The 20,624-nt window shown below is 37.2% G+C and overlaps 4 protein-coding genes across 6 annotated transcripts in view; 3 read left to right on the top strand and 1 right to left on the bottom strand.

Annotated features, from left to right (window-relative positions):
* Window positions 1-665: 665 nt before the first annotated feature.
* On the top strand, window positions 666-2,556 carry LOC149735163 (uncharacterized). The gene is made up of 5 exons (XM_089879419.1): window positions 666-800; window positions 907-996; window positions 1,053-1,170; window positions 1,364-1,408; window positions 1,488-2,556. The coding sequence occupies exons 1-5, from the start codon at window positions 682-684 to the stop codon at window positions 1,866-1,868; spliced, it is 753 nt and encodes a 250-aa protein (XP_089735545.1). The 5' UTR covers window positions 666-681; the 3' UTR covers window positions 1,869-2,556.
* The window catches only part of LOC149735159 (cadherin-23-like), a 48,515-nt gene continuing 29,890 nt past the window's right edge, over window positions 2,000-20,624 (bottom strand). Inside the window, exons 32-47 of one of the 2 annotated variants that reach the window (XM_089879352.1) lie at window positions 20,013-20,132; window positions 19,512-19,689; window positions 12,478-12,692; window positions 12,063-12,220; window positions 11,670-11,818; window positions 11,081-11,282; window positions 9,867-10,158; window positions 9,483-9,646; window positions 5,271-5,431; window positions 4,954-5,147; window positions 4,426-4,544; window positions 3,737-3,832; window positions 3,492-3,527; window positions 3,173-3,245; window positions 2,852-2,944; window positions 2,000-2,092 (exon numbers count right to left, since the gene is read on the bottom strand). In XM_089879352.1, the coding sequence (XP_089735478.1) occupies window positions 2,000-2,092; window positions 2,852-2,944; window positions 3,173-3,245; window positions 3,492-3,527; window positions 3,737-3,832; window positions 4,426-4,544; window positions 4,954-5,147; window positions 5,271-5,431; window positions 9,483-9,646; window positions 9,867-10,158; window positions 11,081-11,282; window positions 11,670-11,818; window positions 12,063-12,220; window positions 12,478-12,692; window positions 19,512-19,689; window positions 20,013-20,132 (2,343 nt within the window). Of the gene's footprint in view, window positions 2,093-2,151; window positions 2,235-2,851; window positions 2,945-3,172; window positions 3,246-3,491; window positions 3,528-3,736; window positions 3,833-4,425; window positions 4,545-4,953; window positions 5,148-5,270; window positions 5,432-9,482; window positions 9,647-9,866; window positions 10,159-11,080; window positions 11,283-11,669; window positions 11,819-12,062; window positions 12,221-12,477; window positions 12,693-19,511; window positions 19,690-20,012; window positions 20,133-20,624 lie in introns of those variants that run through there. The other variant, XM_089879354.1, reaches the window with a different exon arrangement.
* LOC149735162 (putative methylsterol monooxygenase DDB_G0270946) lies at window positions 6,993-9,725 on the top strand. The gene is made up of 6 exons (XM_089879412.1): window positions 6,993-7,345; window positions 8,044-8,206; window positions 8,434-8,567; window positions 8,788-8,899; window positions 9,063-9,232; window positions 9,413-9,725. Exons 1-6 carry the CDS (start codon window positions 6,999-7,001, stop codon window positions 9,471-9,473), a joined length of 987 nt encoding a protein of 328 aa, XP_089735538.1. The 5' UTR covers window positions 6,993-6,998; the 3' UTR covers window positions 9,474-9,725.
* LOC149735161 (uncharacterized) lies at window positions 14,237-20,205 on the top strand. Of its 2 annotated transcripts, none has more exons than XM_089879385.1 (12): window positions 14,237-14,729; window positions 14,787-14,823; window positions 15,317-15,400; window positions 15,886-16,292; window positions 16,426-16,527; window positions 16,766-17,002; window positions 17,252-17,320; window positions 17,578-17,784; window positions 17,947-18,108; window positions 18,291-18,385; window positions 18,663-18,796; window positions 19,163-20,205. In XM_089879385.1, the coding sequence occupies exons 1-12, from the start codon at window positions 14,675-14,677 to the stop codon at window positions 19,326-19,328; spliced, it is 1,755 nt and encodes a 584-aa protein (XP_089735511.1). In that variant the 5' UTR covers window positions 14,237-14,674; the 3' UTR covers window positions 19,329-20,205. The 2 variants fall into 2 exon arrangements, with proteins under 2 accessions (XP_089735511.1, XP_089735512.1); XM_089879386.1 differs by having other exon boundaries at window positions 14,240-14,729; window positions 14,799-14,823.

Here is a 20,624-nt window from a genome sequence, read left to right as displayed (position 1 = left end):
ATGACTAGTTTTATAGTTGTTTTACTGTTGCCGTCTAGGTAGAAAAGGAAACGAATGAATTCTATTGTTTAAGTATTGGCGGGTCGCCTTAACGTTGTAATGTAAACTTAAGTTAAGTTAAGTTGAGCAAATATTGGGGATTGTTTATTTTGTGATTTACAACTAAAACTGCGGAGGTGTAACTTACATGGTAGCTAGAGATGACGAATGTTTAGTGTTTTGGGGGAACAGACTCCCCAATGTTGTGTTTAAGGTTTGAATAATAAACACTGAAATTAAAACTCAGTATAAACAAAGTTTTGGGAGAAAATATAAAAAAGGATATTTAGATGGATTGAGATAAAACGATGCTTGTTGTTTTTGTTTTATAAATGACGTCATTAATTGTTTGATTACATCATACTGACGTCGTTAACGTTAAATTATGACATAATTTATAAATATGGCGGAAATAGATTAACATTTAAACAGGAGTTAAATAAGAAATGGAACCTTAACAATATGATATAAATTTTGTAATTTTTATTCGAAAATATTGAAAACAAGTTTTAATATATTGGCGGTTGAATATATTGTTGTAAACATTACTCCGCTGAAGAGATAAAGCGCGGTCGGTGATTCCATTGTTCATCAATTGTTCGGTAATACCAGCACCGTTTCAAGCGTACTTGTGACGTGACAATGGAACCCATTATGACATCACAGGAAGCTTTGTTGGTTCGAAAAGTCGCTACTACGTCACCGTGCATTGTGACGTCAAAATACAATCGAATACGAAGCGACATCGAACGTAGATTGCGGTAAGTGACGTCATATACGAATACAATCCATCATAAATGATATTACGTCATCAATATTGATAACGTAATATTAAATAACGTAATAATAGTTCACGTCATATTGCAGTCACACCAACAACCAACAATCGCTTCAAGTTTTCCTCCGACTCATGAGAGGAGGACACGTCATCAACGATGACGTAAACAAAGACAACAGGTGACGAGTGTGTGACGTCATAAACATATAGTTTGTTAACGTCATAATGTCCACAGTCCGAACATAGTGGCACCCCCTACCACCCCCATACCTTCGTTGAACGATGGACCAGCGGATGATGACGTCACGATAGATGATAATACGTCACGCGTGACGTCATACTCACGAAAGCAGGTGAATCTATCAAAGTTTCAAAAGTTTAAGATTTATAGAAATTTGAAACCAGTTTCCGTATGGAAGTAAATTTCGACAGTTGGAACTCAAGATTTAAAAGATTTTTTTTGAATTTTCAACCAACTTTTAAATTTATTGAAACCAAAAGACTTTTAAGATTTTGTTAAAATTTGAACCAAAACTTTCACTACAGAAGGAAAGTCCAAGGAAGACACAAAACAAGCCACCCATCATGCTGGTAAGTAAATGATGTCATGCTGATGATGTAACAATAACGATGACGTAACAATAACGATGACGTCACACATGCAATACAGAACACGTGGGTTCAACACAACGACACGTGGTTGACGATGAGAGGTCGTAACATCCGGTTGCAGCATCAAGACCACGTGAGAAACGCACTGACCGGAACGAGAGCTACGTCACGTGCAGAAGTCAAAGGTCACCGCCCCCGCAGCGTGACCCCGCGTTACCCCATCCCCAGTTACTATGGCAATATTACCAACAATGGTTCTACTATGACGCCACAAAGAGCGACCTCCACCCCCCTAGTTACCAACGGTTACTATAGCAACCTGATGACGCAACAACCGCGTCGACGCGACACCCAGCGTTGCCATAGCAGCAGGACAACCCCGGATTCGACGCGATCGATTGTTATTAGAATACCAACTTCCGCTAAAAGTACAACGTGACTTACGTGCCCAAAACTGACGTGACTAACTTACGTGCCCATTCATTGTTAAAACGTCTACGTGACTAACTTACGTGCCCATTATTAGCTACATGCCTACTGATAACTTACGTGCCCATTATCACACGTACCTTAGAATGAAGATCCACTGTCGGAGCCATGCAGGGGGGTGAGGGGTTTCCCCCCGTGTAGTGTGATGTCATACTCGAATACGTCATGCGGCGTCTGTGACGTAACAACAACAAATGTTAAATATGTGCAATCATGCATGCGATGGATCATAGAAACAATATATAACACGGTAATGGGATGTCTATGTTTGGGTGATTACTCACTAAGGCCATTATTTGATAACACGACTTTCCCGCTATAAATAATCGACATTATGACGTCATATAAGAAGTTCTCAAGCGTTGTTTCGTCACATTCGTCATTCTCAAGTGGGATGACGTCACAGTAGCTATTCTTACTTATTGTTACATCACTTAAGATGAGTAATGTTATAATTGTAATGTGATTGTGACGAAACAAAAACATTCTAAATCAACTGTTTTTGGGGAAAATACTTATATTTTTTTTCTATTTTGGTTCAAATTTCGTTAAATACGATGATTTAGCGCCAAGTCTAGACGTTTCCCGTCCTCTCCATTGTTTTATTGTTTGTAAATAAACAAGTGACTCGACTGTGATTCTACATTCAATTGTTTGTATAATGAGGTCATAGAAAATCCCCAAAACACAATCACCCACAAAGTTACATACGTGGTAACTCGTAAGAGGTGTATGGAACAGAACACCTGTGTTATAACGACTATCGTTGCCCCGCCATGCGAGGATAAACAAGCTACATACGTGGTAACTTGTAAGCGGGCACGAGGTGTATGAAACAGAACACCCATGTTATAACGACTATCATTGCCCCGCCATGTGAGGATAAATAAGTTACATTCATTAGACCATATTTAGTTTTATTGACGTCATTACCTCTGACGTACGACGGTCGGAGTCAACGGAGCGCGTCGGTCTTCTTGCGGATGAGGGCGACCACAGGAGGGTGCTAGCAAGCGTGGGAGAATCCTGGAAATAACTTTCGGTTAAAATCAGAAATTAATTTTTAATTGATTGCTTTAACTAGTTTGCTTTTCTGCGACCCTGGGTGTTGTGATAATTGGACAACTCTTGCCTAAATCCCAGGTCCCATGGCGTGTCTTACTGTAGAACCTCACCCAAACAGATGCGTATCCATACACTGCAGCTTTAGCAATTTAAAAGCAGATACAAGTTATCATATTACTTTAAACTTACCGTAGTAAAACTACGTTTCACGCTTCGGATAGGTTCGGCTTTGTTCGGAACATTTCGGATCGTCTTGTCCATGCTAAAAAAAAGTTTAAAAATTAAGACTATTAAGATATTGTGCATTTATTACACCAAAAACTGTAGACTTGGTGAAACATCTGCTATATTATAATGAGTCTATACACGACCAAACACAACATAAGCTTAAAGTATTTTAAAGAGTTTTAAAATCTTAACCATTGAAATAGTTTGGTTAATTAGGTGAACAAACAAAATGTTAATCGAACTTTAAAGTGAGCACTCAACAACTGTCAATCAAACTAACCTTTTTTGCTTTTCCTTCGCAATGGAGTTTGAATCACTAAAAACAAAATGTATATTTAATATTACGGTGGGGTAAGATGGATACCGTTAGCACATAATATCCAATAATTCCCGATTGTGTTTTTTACAACCAACAACGATATTTTACAGTCGAGAGGATACGTTTTTTTTATTTAATTAAAACCTAACTATAATGAGTGTGACGTTGATTCTGTTACGGCATAAAGTTAAATTGTGACGTCATACCTGCTAGATGGTTCCTCCCATATTATGTCGTCATGAGGATTGGCTGTGACGTCATTTTCTTGATTCGATTTTAATTTCTCGATTTTTTCGCGATATCTGGAAATTGTCATTGTTACGTCAATAATCGAACAATGGTTGTCGTTTGTTTTGTTTGTTTAACGAGTTCTAGAATTCCATTGTTCGAATATCCGATAATTCCACCATTGTTGACGTAACAATGCTGCCTTTTGTCATAACAAACATAACATTGTGACGTCAGTAATGGTGGATTGTCTGCGAACTTGGAACAATAACTTGGACGCGAAAGTTCATTGTTACGAATCTAATACCCACCCGCCACAATCGCTACATTATTACGTCACACAGATTATTGTCGTTCGATACTTGAACTTCTAGTATAAGTCGCGTTAATTTGGCGGCCAAAGTTTTGTTTGACACTTTTACTCAAGGAGTTTTTACCCCCAGCGTGTTTAAACAACTGTGTGTTTGTTGCTAATTCCTTTCTCTTCGCTGTTTAATAGTTTGATTTTCGCAAGCGTATTCGAAGCGATAAATGAAAACTTATGTCAAGTATACGTAATTCCCTAATTAACTAATTTCGATTAAACGTGTAGCAAAATTAAGAAAAAAAATTGACTTCACAATAACTTTAACCAATAAAGAGTAAAATTTCAACAAAACCGACTCACGAGCGTCTCATGCGGATGATGAAAACGACAAAGAGCACGATGAGAAGAATGAGGAGGAAAAGGAGCAAGAACACCGCGATATGTAGCCCTGTGACGTCATTTTCTTGTGACGTCACCTCCTGCGTCATCAAAAAATTGTTATAGTGAGAAGATAAACAAGTTACATGAATTCTGTTATTCAAACTTATATAGTAGGATGGGGGGAGATGGGACACCTTTTACCTCTATTTTCTCGTCCCATTTGATAGTAAACAAAGAACATTCAAAGAACTATAAAACCATTTCCTCACGACTCTCATAGACCGTTGTTAATTGGTTAAAACACGATCAGGATATTTGGATAATATGCGCTAAAGGTGTACCGTCTTTCCCCACCCTACTATATAAGTTTACTATATAAGTTTCGGATATTATATTATATAAGTTGTCTGGGTGTTGGGGTAATGTTACAATTCTGGCTTAAACCCGAAGTCCTCGTACAAGGACCTCACCTATATGGAATAGAACAACAAAAACCTAATATCTCACATAGAAAGAATAATCTTGGAAAAGTTGTCTCAACTCAGGGGAACCCCCTTTTAACTGTTGTAGAATCTTGTCTATGTTGGCTTGAGGGTCGAATATACGTATTGTGACGTCACTCCGTGTGACGTCACGTTCTCGTTTCGTAGTCAAGTGTGGACTGACGTCATCGATCGTAACAATGGATCCGGTCATTCTGCCTGTGACGTAATAAAGGAATATTTGCGTCACGCCATAAACAAAACTGAAAAACTATTTTAAATTTGGTAACTAAAAAATTAAATTTACCCCACGTGAAATATTTAATTAAATCTAAAACTCACGAAGCGTTTCTGAAAATTTCTCCTGTTGCTCTCGTACGACATCTGGCGGGCTTTCCAAAACAAATTGGATTTTTTTGCTTCGTTGTAAAATATGAACCTTAACTTGGCAGGTAGCTGAGTGGTTGGCTGAGTCACGTGCTTGGACCGTCATCAGGAAGTATCTGTGACGAAATAATAAAACAATATAACATAACAGTAATAATAAAAAGGGAAATTTTGGGGGCGAATTTTAGCAAACAAATTTTGATATAAAACTTTTGCAGGTTATTTTCATATATCGGCATAACAACTCTGGGGTGAAACAGATACCGTTAGCAAATAATTTCCCATATTTCCTAAATGAGTTAGAAAATTAATAAACCCAAATAAAATCTCGCCAAATAGCAACTGTAATGTTAGAAAAAAACTAATATTTTTGTACCGGATGAGCTCAAATTAGTATTTTCGAGTTTTAATGTATGAATATACCGGCGTAAGCATTAACTATTTTACCCATTTGAGCTTTTTAAGGATTTGGATCTAAAATGTGCGCTTGGGTTGGCAAAGGTATTTCTTTGTTTGTTCTTTTTGCACCGAGGCGAGCTACGCTGTAGTGTAAACGTCGCTTAAAAGAACAAACAAAGAAATATCTACGCTGACCTGCGCTGAACAACGCTGGGTGCAGATATTACTTTTTAAATAAAAGCAGAGCAGAACCGAAATGTTAGTACAGGCACGCACGGTATCTTGAGCTGGTGATTATCCTGTTCCGCTGTCGCTATTGTGACGTAACAGACCGTGAACAGAGAGCGGCTTGTGACGAAACAGGCTTTACTATGATATGAGGGGAAAACTAATTAAATGCAATATCATTATGACGAATCAATTAGCCATTGTTAACGCACAAATAGGATAATGATATCACAACAGATGACATGTAATGGTAATTTGAATATAAACAAAGTCAAATAATTGCATTTAATCACCGAAACGTCGCTTTAACATCGATTTTGAAATGAAAAAGGCTGGCCTTTTGCTATATGCTGGTTTGGGTATTCATTTGTTGATGTATGTAGTACAGCCGAGTGGAAAATATGGAAAATATTCGCTAAGTCATGGCAGTTGTTGGTTTATAAGGGACCGGTTCAAGTTACAGTCGGCTGGAAAAGTAGTTTGTTTGCTTGCTTTAGTTATAGAGACCCTAGCATTTTATAGTGTAGGGAAGTTAGTGTTAGAAGCGTTTAGTTTTTCATAAAACGTTTTGTAACAAAACTAAAACGTTAGACTTCATTATTTTGCTGATAAATAACAAAATATTAACCGCAGCTTACTATAGTGACGGAAATAAGCTGTAAAAGCATAGTCTTCCATATAATGTATGTATGTAGGCTTTGTAGCAAACTGAGATGTTAGACTTTAGCATTTTTGCCTCTAATTGTAAACTGCAGTTGATAATATTGACGGATGTAAGCGGTGGAAGGGTTTCGTATTCCATGCAACGTTATATTTTCGTGTAGAGAGCTGGTTTTCATTATATTGACTTTACTAATTGCAAAAGTTGTATTTAATTTTGGTTTAGTTGTAAGCTTGTAACTATGTCAGCGATTTTACCATTTTTAAAAGCTAGTTTGTTAACAAAACAAAAACCTGAACAGTTGCACCGTTTTTTTATAGGTGTTTATAATATAAGTGGTAACTTTCCAAGTTAAGTTTATTGATATAATCTATATTACGGCACAGGAACGTGGGATGTGTAAGCTATTAATAAATCTTCGATTACGATTTCCTATATACTTTACCAGACGTATAGGCATGGCTGGTAAACTGGCACGTTTTGTAGCTGTTAGAAAAAGCTCAAACCGGGACCAAGAGAATGTATTATATGTGTTAAGAGCTGGTGTTATAATACTGGTTGGTGTTTTATACTGGAACGCTGCTATAATACAAACGTATATAGACATATTATGGTTCTGGTTGAAGACAAAGTATTGGTATCAGACCGTATACAATGAAACTATAGCAGTACAGTTATACAGCTTCGTAGCTATGGTGCCTTTCCGTGTTATGAACTATTTCAAAATCGGAACGAAGTACAAGTAAGTACGTATAGCAGCAACGTATAGTAGGGTGGGGGGAGATGGGACACTTTTCTTACAATTTTCACGTCCCATTTGGTAGTAAACAAAAAACATTTAAAGAATTATAAAAACTATTTTAAAGACTCCCATAGATCGTTGTTATTTGTTCAAAACGCGATCAGGATATTTGGAAATTATGTGCTAAAGGTGCCCTGTCTTTCCCCACCCTACTATATAACAGTATACTATTAACCATACATGTGTAACAGTATGTAGTTACAACATATAATGCATACTATTACTTTAACATTGTAATACAATACTATAATACACGTATTGCTACAGTACATGTTGTGTGCTGTATATAAATTATTCACGTCCAAAACTGCTGCTTAGCGGTTATGCGTAATCTATATTTCATTAGGCGTAATAAAACATGGAGCATTTTACACCAATCTACTAAAATAATTTGGGTATATGAGTTATACAAATACAGACGTTTTCGCGTTTTTTTTTTGTTGTGAAAGCAAATGGTGGTTTAATGATCTTAAAGGACCGACGTTTCGTCTGATGCTTACCGTTAAGTGTCTTGCCCAAAGACACACACGCCCACAATGGTAGCACGGCAGTGTGAACACTAAACCTCTGGGCTCGAGTCAGGCGCGCTAATTTTTTTACGTTTTCGTAGCACTAACTCTTATTGTTTTATATTTTAGAATAAACAACGCTGGAAATTACGAGAATACGCCGGTGGTTGATATTTTGCTTGAAGCGTTTGAATACTCATGGCCGCTTGTGATACTGGATACTTTCCACGTGAAGAAATATGGGGGCGTGTCGGGGGCGTTGCTGAATAGGAGGCGACAGGATTGGATTCAGGTAACGAACGGTTATGGGTTCAAAACCCGACTAAGGGCTTGGAAAAGCCAATGCGATACTAATGTAGTGTATTTTTTACTGAAACGTATTTTATAAAAGTAGTTTAACATTTATTTCATAAGAAATAATTATTCCGGCATGATTAAACAGTTACAACTTTACTAATTTCTGTTTTTTCTAGTTTTTTTAAAATAGTTTTTGCAAGTTTAACAATTTATAATCACTAGGTAACTCGTCAACTCCCCGAAGACCCTCCGTTGCTAGGCGACATGGTGCGTCATCTAGTGGTTGGGTTGGTGCTATATGACGTCGCGTTTTTTCTTCAACATTTTACGTTTCATAAAATCCCAACTTTGTACAGGTTTGTACACGATTGTACTTATAACCAGCTTGAAAATAAAAGTGTTTATTTGATCTTTAAAAAATATCTACACCCAGCGTTGTTCAGCGCAGGTCGGCGTAGATATTTCTTTGTTTGTTCTTTTAGGCGGGGTTTACACTACAGTGTAGCTCGGTGTAAAAAGAACAAACAAAGAAATAATAAATTTCGGTCATTTTTAACTTCACACGTATCCATGCAGACTGTTCCACAAGAAACATCACACGCACACATCAGTTAATGTGAAAGTAACGAACCGACTACACGTGATCGAACGTATATTACTCGTTCTATCAGCTAACTTTGGTTTATGGGTGAGTGATGACGTCACGGTGACGTAATGCTTTGGTATGACGTCATAGTATTGCGTATTTTTAGAATCCTAATATTTATGACGTATAATATTAGGGCAAAGTTGCCCGGAACCGCATTTTTTTCTGATGACGTCATAATTACGTAACGCTGATGACGTCACAGATCCAAGGAGCGCACCCACTGACGAGAAGCGTGTTTATCGTTGTATTCATAAGCATGCTTATCGAGAATCACTGTGGTTTCGACTTCCCATATTCATATGACAAGATATTACCAGATGGGTTGGTCGGCGGGTCGAGGCGACATTGCGAACATCACCATAATGGCAACAAGTGAGTGTGACGTCACTATGTATGACGTCATTTATTATGACGTCGGAGTAGAGTTTGCTTCTTTGTTTTGTATGTTGTTTTAATTCCGTTTTTCTATGTGTTTATTGTTTCATTACGTCACTATACCCCGTCAACAGCTGTTTATAAACGTCACAATGACGTCATAACCATTCCACGCAGGAACTACCAGCCTATCTTCACATACATTGATGCTTTGATGGATTGGATGAAACGAAAGTGAATATTTTACCCTTTGCCCTTGATGACGTGGCTTCCGCTTTTGATGACGCCATTCCTCGGGTTGATGACGAAAGCATTACGTCGATATGACGTCGAATTGTCCGGACGATGAAAATTGATGTTTTGTATCGAATACGTGACGTCATCATTTACGTCATAATCCGTTGCGTTGATCTGTGATGTCATAGTGACGTGTTATTCTTCAATGTTACATATTTTATCCTAGGAAATAAAATTTCTAACATAAATCGTATGGGATGTGTCTTCAAATTTTAAGCGAATTAAGTTTCAGGCAGAAATAAAACTTTCAATATAGTAGTGGGGGCAAGATGAAACGTGCGCCATCTTACCCCAACCTACCACACATTTAAAGTATAGAAAACAATATTCAGACCTGAATAATTTTGGTCCTCGGCCGGGTATTCCCCTCGACCGCTGTGACGTAGACGTCACGTGAGAACCTCGGCGGCTCGTCAATGACGTCATCAACAGTGACGTATAACCTCAGCAATGACGCGTCACGAGCTGGATCCCACATCAGGTGTATGGGCCTTGTGACGTCATTAGCGATGACGTCATCCGCCATTAACGCTGATGGTTGTTGTTGAACAGTGGCGTCCCACCGACCAAGTAGGAAGGGACGAGTGAAGTTGGGATTGTCCGTTGCTCCGATTACTAACTGGTAGCTGTGGGGAATATAAAGGGGGTTAGTGGTTTAATTGTATAAACGTTAAAGTAATTATGTAGTTGAAGTTAAATTTGGGCGATTAATTGAAGATCGGGATTAAAAAGGGTAAAGTTGGGGTTGTAGTTTTCTACTACCACAATTGGTAGCTGTGGAAAATAGGATAGTTGCATAATACAAGAGGTAGAAATGGTGTTTAAGTAAATGGTGTAATGGTTACATAAAAACTGAAGTGGTTGAACCAGTGTTTCTTAGCCTTCTTGGGCAGTGGCTTTTGTCGGCGACTCGAGTCACGAGTTTTGGATATTAAAGAGAGGTATTGCTTCTAAGTTAAAGCTGACATGAAGTGTGCCGATTATTTAAAACTAGTAAACCAGTGTTTTGGTTGGGTTTCATGCGTGTAGGAATTTGGTAACGACTGTTTAAAGTCAGGAAAGGTTTGACCAGCAGGACTATGTCCTTAAACAATTTTTCTTAACCTTCTATGGTTTATAAGTAGTTGAACTACAATGCGGTACAAGTGGTAAACCACATATATCATACTCACTGCCAAGCCTCAACAATACATACCGACTCTTAAACACCCAAACACGCGTTTCACTGGGCTGGACACTTAGAAAGCAAGGGGGGTTTGGCGCAAACACGGCTGAAGGTGAGGTATAGTAGGGTGGGGGGAGATGGGACACCTTTTTAATCCATTTTCTCGTTTCATTTGGTAGTTAACAAGCATAAAAGAAGATTTTTTAAACCGTAGACTCCTATAGACTGTTGGTAATTGTTTAAAACACGATAAAAATATTTGGATATTATGTGCCAAAGCCGGAAAGGTGTCCCATCTTACCCCACCCAACTATATGTAAAGATATGTTATAACATGGCACGCCATGGAGCTTATGGTTAAATACCAACAACCAAACATGAACCTTTCAACAGCTTCCCGATCCACTTCACGCATCAACACAATCTTGTCGCCATTCATTCCTAATATCGGCTCTCCACTGACATCTTGTGTCAAGATATGGTAGAAGATCTGAGCGCTGTCGTCACGGTCGACTGCTCGTGTCACGTGACCCACAATCGAGCCAATGGGAGCGTCTTCTGGGAACCTTAGTCGCTGGGATGCACCTACGTAATAATGCGGCTTGTTAGCAAATGAGAGTGAACGTTTAAATGATCAATATATAAAGTAGTGTTGGGGAAGATGGGATACCTTTTAACTCGATTTTTTGACCCATTTAGTAGTAAACAAAGAACATTCAAATAATTACGAAACTATATCCTCACGACTCTCATAGACCGTTGTTAATTGTTTAAAACACGATCAGTATATTTTGATATTATGTGCTAAAGGTGTCCCATCTTCCCCCACTCTACTATACTATAACAAAGTCGTCTACTAACATTAAACAAAACTCGTAACAATAAACAAATTCGTTTCTATACAAACATGATTTTAACAATTATTTAAACAGACAACAAATTTTTTCGTATATTACGTCATAGTGACGTCACCTTGAGAACCGGAAGCGGGGAAGTTGGGTCGATTATCGTTGACGTCATCAAGTATGACGTTGAGTATCCGTGTACTTTGTAGTTGAGGGTCACCCAAGTCGTGTGCTTGGATGACGACAGAGTAACTGTGACGTAACTCACGATCCAATCTGTGACGTCATCAATTTAATTACGTCATCTATACGTTAATATATTGTAGGTGGGTAAAATGGTCGTGTTTCCACTTTTATTTATCATCCCATTTGGTAGTAAACAAAGAACATTCAAAGAATTATAAAAACGTATCCTCACGACTCCCATAGACCGTTGTTAATTGTTTAAAACACGATCAGGATATTTGAATATAATATGCTAATGGTGTCTTTCTTGTCCCACAAAACGATAAAATGTTACCTTCGTGACGTAATAACCCTCCCAGTGACGTCATCAATCATAAAAGCTCCCTGATTGGTCAGATCTGGATCGTGTAATCTATATCTGACGTCAGCATTCAACCCTATGTCGTCATCAGTTGCCATTGCTTGCGTCACAAACAAACCACCTGGTTGCTCCTGTGATGTCATAGTGGTATTGTCTTAACAATGAATGAAGCTTGTTTATCCTCACATGGCGGGGCAAGGCAGCCGTTATAACACGGGTGTTCTGTTTTATACACCTCGTGCCCGCTTACAAGTTACCACGTAAGTAACTTTGTGGGTGATCGTTTTATGTATATGGCTGACAATTTAGACAAGCCATTAGTGACCACTGGTCCACTGGGTTGGAGTAACATAGGGTTATTATCTTTATAATAATAAACAACACAAACCTCTAATATCCTGATAACGTTAAAGGCGGGAGATTCAAATTTAGGCACGTGATCATTGACGTCAACAATCCGTACTTGCAACGTCATATTGCTCTCTTTACCGCCACCATCCGTCGCGAACACCACCACATCCCCGACCAGTGGGAGGCGCGGTGAGGCGACTACTTGACGAGATATTGTGACGTCACCATCTATAGGATCAATGCTGAAGAAATCTAGAATTGAAACAATGGTTGCTATTATGACGTAAACGAGAAAGAATACACGTTATCAAGACGTCATGCAAACGAAAAACGTCACAAACGAAAAATCTTTGTGTCGTCGTAAGGTGTTCAACGTAATAGATCATTAAGTTTGTGACGTCACAGATCAGTAGGTTTGTGACGTCACAGATCAGTAGGTTTGTGACGTCACAGATCACTAGGGTTATCTTAGATAAAACATCGATTATTAGATTGGGTATTTAAACCACACGAGGATAATTAAACTCTTTGTTTATCTTGGTTTGGTTTGGTAGACCAGGTAGGTGAGTGGCTTGTAAGGTTGGGCGGTCATTGCGTGTATGATTGTATAATATAATATATGTGGGGAAAGGATGGGACACACTATGGGGTAAAATGGGACACACTGTGGGGTAAAATGGGACATATTGTGGGGTAAGATGGGACATACTGTGGGGTAAGGTGGGACACCTTTAGCGCATAATATCCAAATATCCTGATCGTGTTTTAAACAATTAACAACGGTCTATGGGAATCGCGAGTATACGGTTTTATAATTCTTTGAATATTTTTTGTTTACTATTAAATGGGAAGAGAAATAGAATGAAAAGGTGTCCCATCTTACCCCCCCCACTATACCATGTGTTTCTATTTAGTACTGTGGGGTAAGATAAATACCGTTAGCACATAATGTCTCAAATTTCCTAGTCGTGTTTTAAACAACAATTAGCATTAGATCAGGCTAGTGGCGCTGTGAGGATAGTTGGGCCAGAATTCGATGTGAATTGTTTTTCTATATAGGGGAGGTTTTATAGCAAGGCACACCATGGGACCTGGAATTTATACTTTATATTTTAAAGGTGGCAACCATCATTACATTATATGCTCAATACGGATGTACAATTGGGAGGAAACATGCAAGGTTTGGCATGAGTGGTTATTTAGTCTTTTAGTAAATTTGTCTAATTTTTGTACTGTGGTTGAAAAAAATATATATATGTTTTGAATATTCTCAAATTTTAAAGTCGTCCAGAAACGCCACAGTAACAATCGTAGAAGGAACAAAGAATCGAAAGTGAACGTATTCTAGAACTAGCTAATTACGCGATAACAACTTTTATGACGTCATAATAGCGGGGAATGTCGTGTCACAATAGACTTCGATGCAACGCGTAGCGAAATCGCGCTAAATTGAGGGTGTGTCGTTGTGACGTCACGAATGATTGAGCGTAAAAGAGCAATCCACGAGATTGAGGGGGGGGGTGTTATTGTTATCGGTGTGGGTTTTGTGGTGAAGGCTGAGGTTTCTTATTAAAGTGCGGAGGTATCTAGTGGTTAACTGTAACGTAGTCCTAGTTAAGTAACTTTATGTGTTATTGTGGAGTATAAGATGGACACCATCAGCATATAATAATATTGCGTATGTAAAAGCATCTGATAGTTATACTGTGGTCGTAGTTGGTGGTTGTAGTTAAGTATTAACGTGGGGTAAGATGGATACCGTCAAGAAATCATTTTATATTATACCGTTAGAACATAGCATCCCATATGTAAATGTATATGGTGGTTGTGTTCATAGCATATTATGAAGTTTGTTTATTATTTGGTGTGTGCCTGTGTGTTGTTATACATCTCGGGCCTTAACGAGTTACCGCGTATGTAACTTTACAATATTTTGGGTTAGACTTATTTTACTTGTATGGAGTAAGATAGTTACGTCACAAAAGACATATAATAAGAACAATGTATTACGATTGTTTACAAGTCCAGAGTTCGATGCAAACAATGATAAAATAACGTCATTCGCGACGAAACGACACTAGTTTTGGAACAGACAATAACAACAGCAGAAGTTGTAAATGACAATCACTGTTCCAGATTTAGTTTATTATGTATCTGTGACGTAACAATGCTGTTTTAAGATTTATAATTGAACTAAAATTCTAGAAAAATGATTTTAATTTGAAGTTTTGAAAATGGGCGGGAAATTATCTCATAACGAGTTGGATTTAAATAAAATACGTCATAATGGTAAGTGTTATTCTTATTGTTACGTCATTATCACGTTAACTTATGAAGTAATTATAGGTTTTGTTGCAGAACAAACGAGTAGGAAACACAGCAGGTACGTCATAATCACATGCATTGTTAAATCACTATGGGATTGTTACGTAATCCAAGGAATTTAGATTCAATTTATTTGAAATTCCGCGGGGACGTTTAAGCATTTTGACGAGATAGAAATGGGTTTTTAACAGTTTTTAATAATTCTTTGTCTAATATTCCAAATTCGAAAAGTAAATTTTGCTAATTTCACCCAATACGCATTCATAGGGACTTTAGTTCTTACTTAAACGATTTAAGACATTTTTTTATTACTTTTGTTTGTTAAATTTGTATTTTTACCACATTTTGTAGTTTTTAACTCATTTGCCTCAATTTTATTCTATTTTTTTTACACATTATGTTACAAAATCTCGGGGTTTTTGGCATATTCTGAATATATTGAATATACATATTGCTTTATCACGTTAATATTTTTTGCATTTGTTACAAATTGTCCGATTTTCGAAACATTCTTTGGTCAACATGTTTTTATCCTTTGTTTCCGATCGTAGCAAACGAAGCAAGAAACGAAATTTCCTGAAACAAGTGAAGCGTGACCGGAGATCGCAACGCGTCACAAAGGATCAAATATATAAGTATGACGTCATAGTCGAATATTTGATAACACTGGTCGCACTGATTCGTGGGATAAACGGCGAACAGTATACAAACCAAACCCTGTATATGCAATTCCTGGTTTATTCTATATGGGTGAGGTTTTATAGCGAGGTATCAAAAACTTAGTTTCTTATCAAAAATAAAAAGACCGTAAGCACAGAGTAATTTGTAAAATATAGAGTTGGCCCATGAACGCTCGCGGGGTATGGGTAAAAAGGTCCTACAGCGCATACGGGCCAGAGTTGGCCAATTACCCCCAAACGCCGACAAGCTTACAACGCAGCGTCAATTTTTACTAAAATTTATCAACAAAATTGACTAAAATATGATGAAACATAAGACCTGACTTATTACCGAAATACCACAACGAATAAAATAGAGATTAACTGTTAAAGCACCTTATAAAGTTACCCATGAGAGAAAAGTTACTTTTACCTCAAACTAACGATCAATTTGTGTTCAGTTTATCGACAGAACTGACTAGAACGTCATGGTACCTGGGTCGAAGGCTTGGTTTTAACGAGATAGAAGTTCAGCGGATGGTTACCGCGTTCGACAGCGAGCATGAGCGGAAATCGAACGTCCTATTATCTTGGCGGCGACGTCACAAATGGAAAGCTACTGTCCAAAACTTAGTGATTTATCTCGAACTAGCGGGGTATGGTTATGACGAGTATAAAGGCCTGCTTGTGACGTCACAATTGAGCGATTCGAGACCGGATATATACGAAATGCCGAAGGTTAAGAAGTCGGTAGCTAAAGAGGGGAATTACCGGTTCGATAATTTTGAGAAAATTCAACGAAGAAGAGATTTGTTAACGAGGTCAAAGGTCACCGATGACGTCACCTTGCCACGCGCCTGTAAACACGGTGAGTTTTTTATATTTCTATGACAGACACTGTGATACAGTAGTTAGCGTGTTTGCCTCTAATCCAAAGGTTACGGATTCAAGGCTCGACGCTGCCACCAAGTACGTTGCAATAATCTAATTGTTCGTTTCAGATAAGACACATGATGACGTAAAAAGCGGGAACGATTCGGGATTTGTGACGTCACAAGAGCTATCTTCTGACGTCACAATGCCGAGATTAAACCATTACCCAAGTTTGTATAATTACATATACTTAAAGAAAAACTGCAAACATGATTGAATCTTAATGTAAAGTCAGGGGGGATTTAAACTAAATGATGAAACCAAATTCATTTTTTTAATGAAAAACAGCAACAAATTATGTTTAAAACATATTGAAAACTGAATTTAAAATTTTAAAACTTTCCAATTTTTTGCACAAATATTAACTTTAACACTCCATATTAACTAACACTAACTTTAACATAACAGGTAAAACGACGCTTGAGAAAAGTTACTCCAATGAACGGAACTTTAGGCTGTCATGTGTCAAACCTGGGAGTCAATCTACTTTACAATACATGCCTATGACATCATCACTTGATGACATCACAACCGACAATGATGATGTCATCAAGCATCAACGAGATTTTTCGACAGATTCTCAAATTCAATATAAAAACCAGATTATGCGGATGAGTAAACGACATTATGACGAACCAAAGAATGGTAAACATAGAAATAATATATAGTACTGTGGGGTAAGATGGGACACCTTTAGCACATAACATCCAAATATCCTGATCGTGTTTTAACCAATTATCAATGGTCCATGGGAGTCGTTAGAATACGGTTTTATAATTCTTTGAATGTTCTTTATTTACTACCAAATGGGACGATAAAATATTATGAAAAGGTGTCCTACCTCCCCCCGTCCTACTATTTCTCACACAAACATCTTATACTTATGATCACTAGGTCGAAAGAATTCAAGTTTTAATTTCTTTAAATTTGGAGGAAGGGGAAACAGGCTAAGTCAATTCGGAGGTAACGACACATTTGACGATATTTTTAATATTTTGACAACATTTTAAGACATTTCTATGTTTGGCGCCCTCGAAAACTGGTTAGCACACCTGCCTTTTATATCTGTACATTCAAATTTTTATTTTTTTTTGTTTATTTTGAATTTAATCTTTTTTTGAATTTATGTTTAAAGTTTCCATATTTTAAATATAATAGTTTATATATTTTGATTTTATATTATATGATTTATGGTTTTTATTTTCATGTTTTTACACCAGGAGTTATATCTGGCCTTGACATCACAATCGATGATGACATCATAGTCAGCGACAGTGACAACAATCGGGTTCAAATTTTCGACAGATTCGGAAATTTTCGTTTAAAATTTGACACCGGTAGCGATTTTAAACCGAAAGGTCTCTTCGTAACTCAACAGCGCCTCATAGTGGTTTGTTGTGGGAGCGAGGTTCGGGTGTTTACAATAGGTGAAATAGAAATAATATAACTTTACATAGAAATCATAAACTAATACTCAAAATTATACTTTAAATTTTAAATTTGCAACCTAAATTTATTGATATAGTATTCTAACTGAAGTTCTAATATACATACACTGTTTCATTTAATTTGTTATTTTTATATTTTAGACGGCCGATTAAAGCTTTGTTTTGGACAAGGAACATTCCGGAACAATTGTTACAGCGTTTGTTGCGACACAATGGGTAATTATTACGTCACAGACATAGTTGGACATACGGTCACTGTTTACGACGAAACGGGAAATATTAGAAAAAGGTTTGGTTACCAAGGTAACAGATGATGTCATTTGTATTTTTTCTATATTTGTGATAAAATTGCACTTTATCCTAATCATTGTATAATTTTTGTTGTTTAAAAAAAATGATCAAATTTCTATAAAAAATGTTCACGTATAGATTCTTTTCTGTTTCATTTTTTTTTAAAAATTATTATTTATGATTTTTATGTCCAGGGTCTAAACTTATGAACTTCAACCAGCCGGTGGCGGTAGCGATCAGTCGACGTAATGAACTCGTTGTGAGCGACAGTCAGAACCATCAGATTAAGGTAACAGGTGGTCTAAATTGTCAGTCACACAGAAAAACAATCACCCACAAAATTACATTTGTGGTAACCCTTAAGCAAGCATGAGCTGAATGAAACAGAACACCTGTGTTATAATGACTGTCGTTGCCCCGCCATGCGAGGATAAATAAGTTACATGCGTGGTAACTCGTAAGCACGAACGAGGTGTATGAAACAAAACACTCGTATTATAATGACTGTCATTGCCCACCACGCAAAATAAACAAGTTACACCCATCCATATAAATATATACACCAGGTGTATTCACTAGCTGGTCGACCGTTACATGCAATTGGTGGCAAAGGAACAAATGATGGGGAGTTTTGGAATCCGTTTGGAATTTGTTTCGACGCAGCCGGTTATTTATACATGGCCGATTGTGGCAATGACAGGTGAATGGCTTATTATGACATAACTTACTCAGTGTTCAGTTAAATGACCACGCTTTTTTTAAATGACCACGTTTTTTTTAAATGACCCTGTTTTTACTGAATAGTTTTTATGAATACCTTGTTTTCTCGTTTTATTATAACACGAACAAGCTATACCATGTTAGGTTTATTGCATTTTAATAAAGTTTGTTTTGTGCATTTTAATATTTTCAAGTTGGTTTGGCTTTAAATCCCATAGAGATAAAGAAATAATTTCACATATTATTCGTATTTTAACAAAACCTTCTTATTTTTGTTCGTAAGGCTCAATTACACCATTAAGCTTATTATTACATCATAAAGTTATCATCACGCTCATTATTACAGAATCAGTCAGTTTGACGACCGATATCGCTTCCTACGTCATGTGATCACACGCATGAACGGTTTAAAGATGCCGAGTTTCGTCAAAGTTAATTCTCTCGGTCAACTGGTAGTAGCGGAGTGGGGGAGACAGTGCGTTAAAGTGTTTAGTCTCGAAACTGCTGTGTGACATTATCAATTATGACATCATCACTTGTGATGTCATCAAACATAATGCAAGCGACCGCGACAAGAATAATGACATCATTAGACACAAACTCTGATTGTGACATCAAGAGTAGTTACATCACAAATACGACATCGTCAATTATGACATCATCACTTATGACATCATCAGTTACACCACACCCACCTACGAAAGCCCTTAAAGAGTAAGTCACATGACCGTTATTCCCCTCGTCACGATCAGTAGCCGTAACCATGGCAACCCTTGTACCAGGGGTCGTGTTCTCCAACACGGAGATCTTATATTGTTGGGGTTGGTCGAACACTGGGGAGTTGTCGTTGACATCACTCACCGTGATTGTCATCTAATAATGAGATAGTGTGATGTCATAATACAATAATAATGCAATATATATGTAACTTATATATCCTAGCATGGCGGGGCAACGACAGTCGTTATAACACGGGTGTTCTGTTTCATACACCTTGTGTCAGCTTACGAGTTACCACGTATGTAACATTAATGGCGGCAGTGTAAAGCAGTTTAATGCCCAATAAGTGTCTTGCCCAAGGTCTTATCCGCCCACAATGATAGCAGCATCAAGCCTTGAACCCATAACCTCCATGTTAGAGGCAGGCGCACCAACCACATTCTACAATATACCTCTCCTTATGACATCATAATTACCTTCTTTGTTGTTTTCTTTCTATTGTTTCTAGAACCTCTTACGTTATCCGTAGCAACTATCGTCAGTTTATGTTCCGATATTACTTCACGGTCCAGTGGTTTCACGAGTCGTATCTTGCCCTGTGTCATAATGGGTGTTTATGACATCATAGCAACATCAAATAAATTTTATATTTGTTTACCAGAAAAAAAATTGTTTTGTAAAAATGCCTGGCAGCATATATAATATATAAATTTTTTTATCTTAAATTTGAAACCTAATTGAAACCTTAAAAAAGAAGATTAAGAGCAAAATAATGATTTTTAAAACATGCTTTGGGTAAAAAACTACTTGAGTAAAAGCGCCTACTACAAAAAAGATGTTAACAAAAATGTTAGTTCAATAAATTCAACATTTTGAAATATTTATTTGAATATTACTGCCTAGTAACAACATATTAATAAATATCACTGTTCTAACTTATTGGTTATAATGTTTAAAGTTAAGAAGAAAATTGGGGGTTGGCCTGCCCCCTCTGCCACCCCAGGTTTGGTGCCTATAATACCATACAACATATAATATTAGTAATATATATTTGTTGAAACGTTTACTGATTAAAGGAATAATTAATA

The sequence above is a fragment of the Ciona robusta genome, chromosome 6 (assembly GCF_009617815.1).
Source record: "Ciona robusta chromosome 6, ASM961781v2".
NCBI lineage: Eukaryota > Metazoa > Chordata > Ascidiacea > Phlebobranchia > Cionidae > Ciona > Ciona robusta.
The sequence above is the reverse complement of the archived record's forward strand: the minus strand, read 5'-3'. Positions and strand labels throughout refer to the sequence as shown.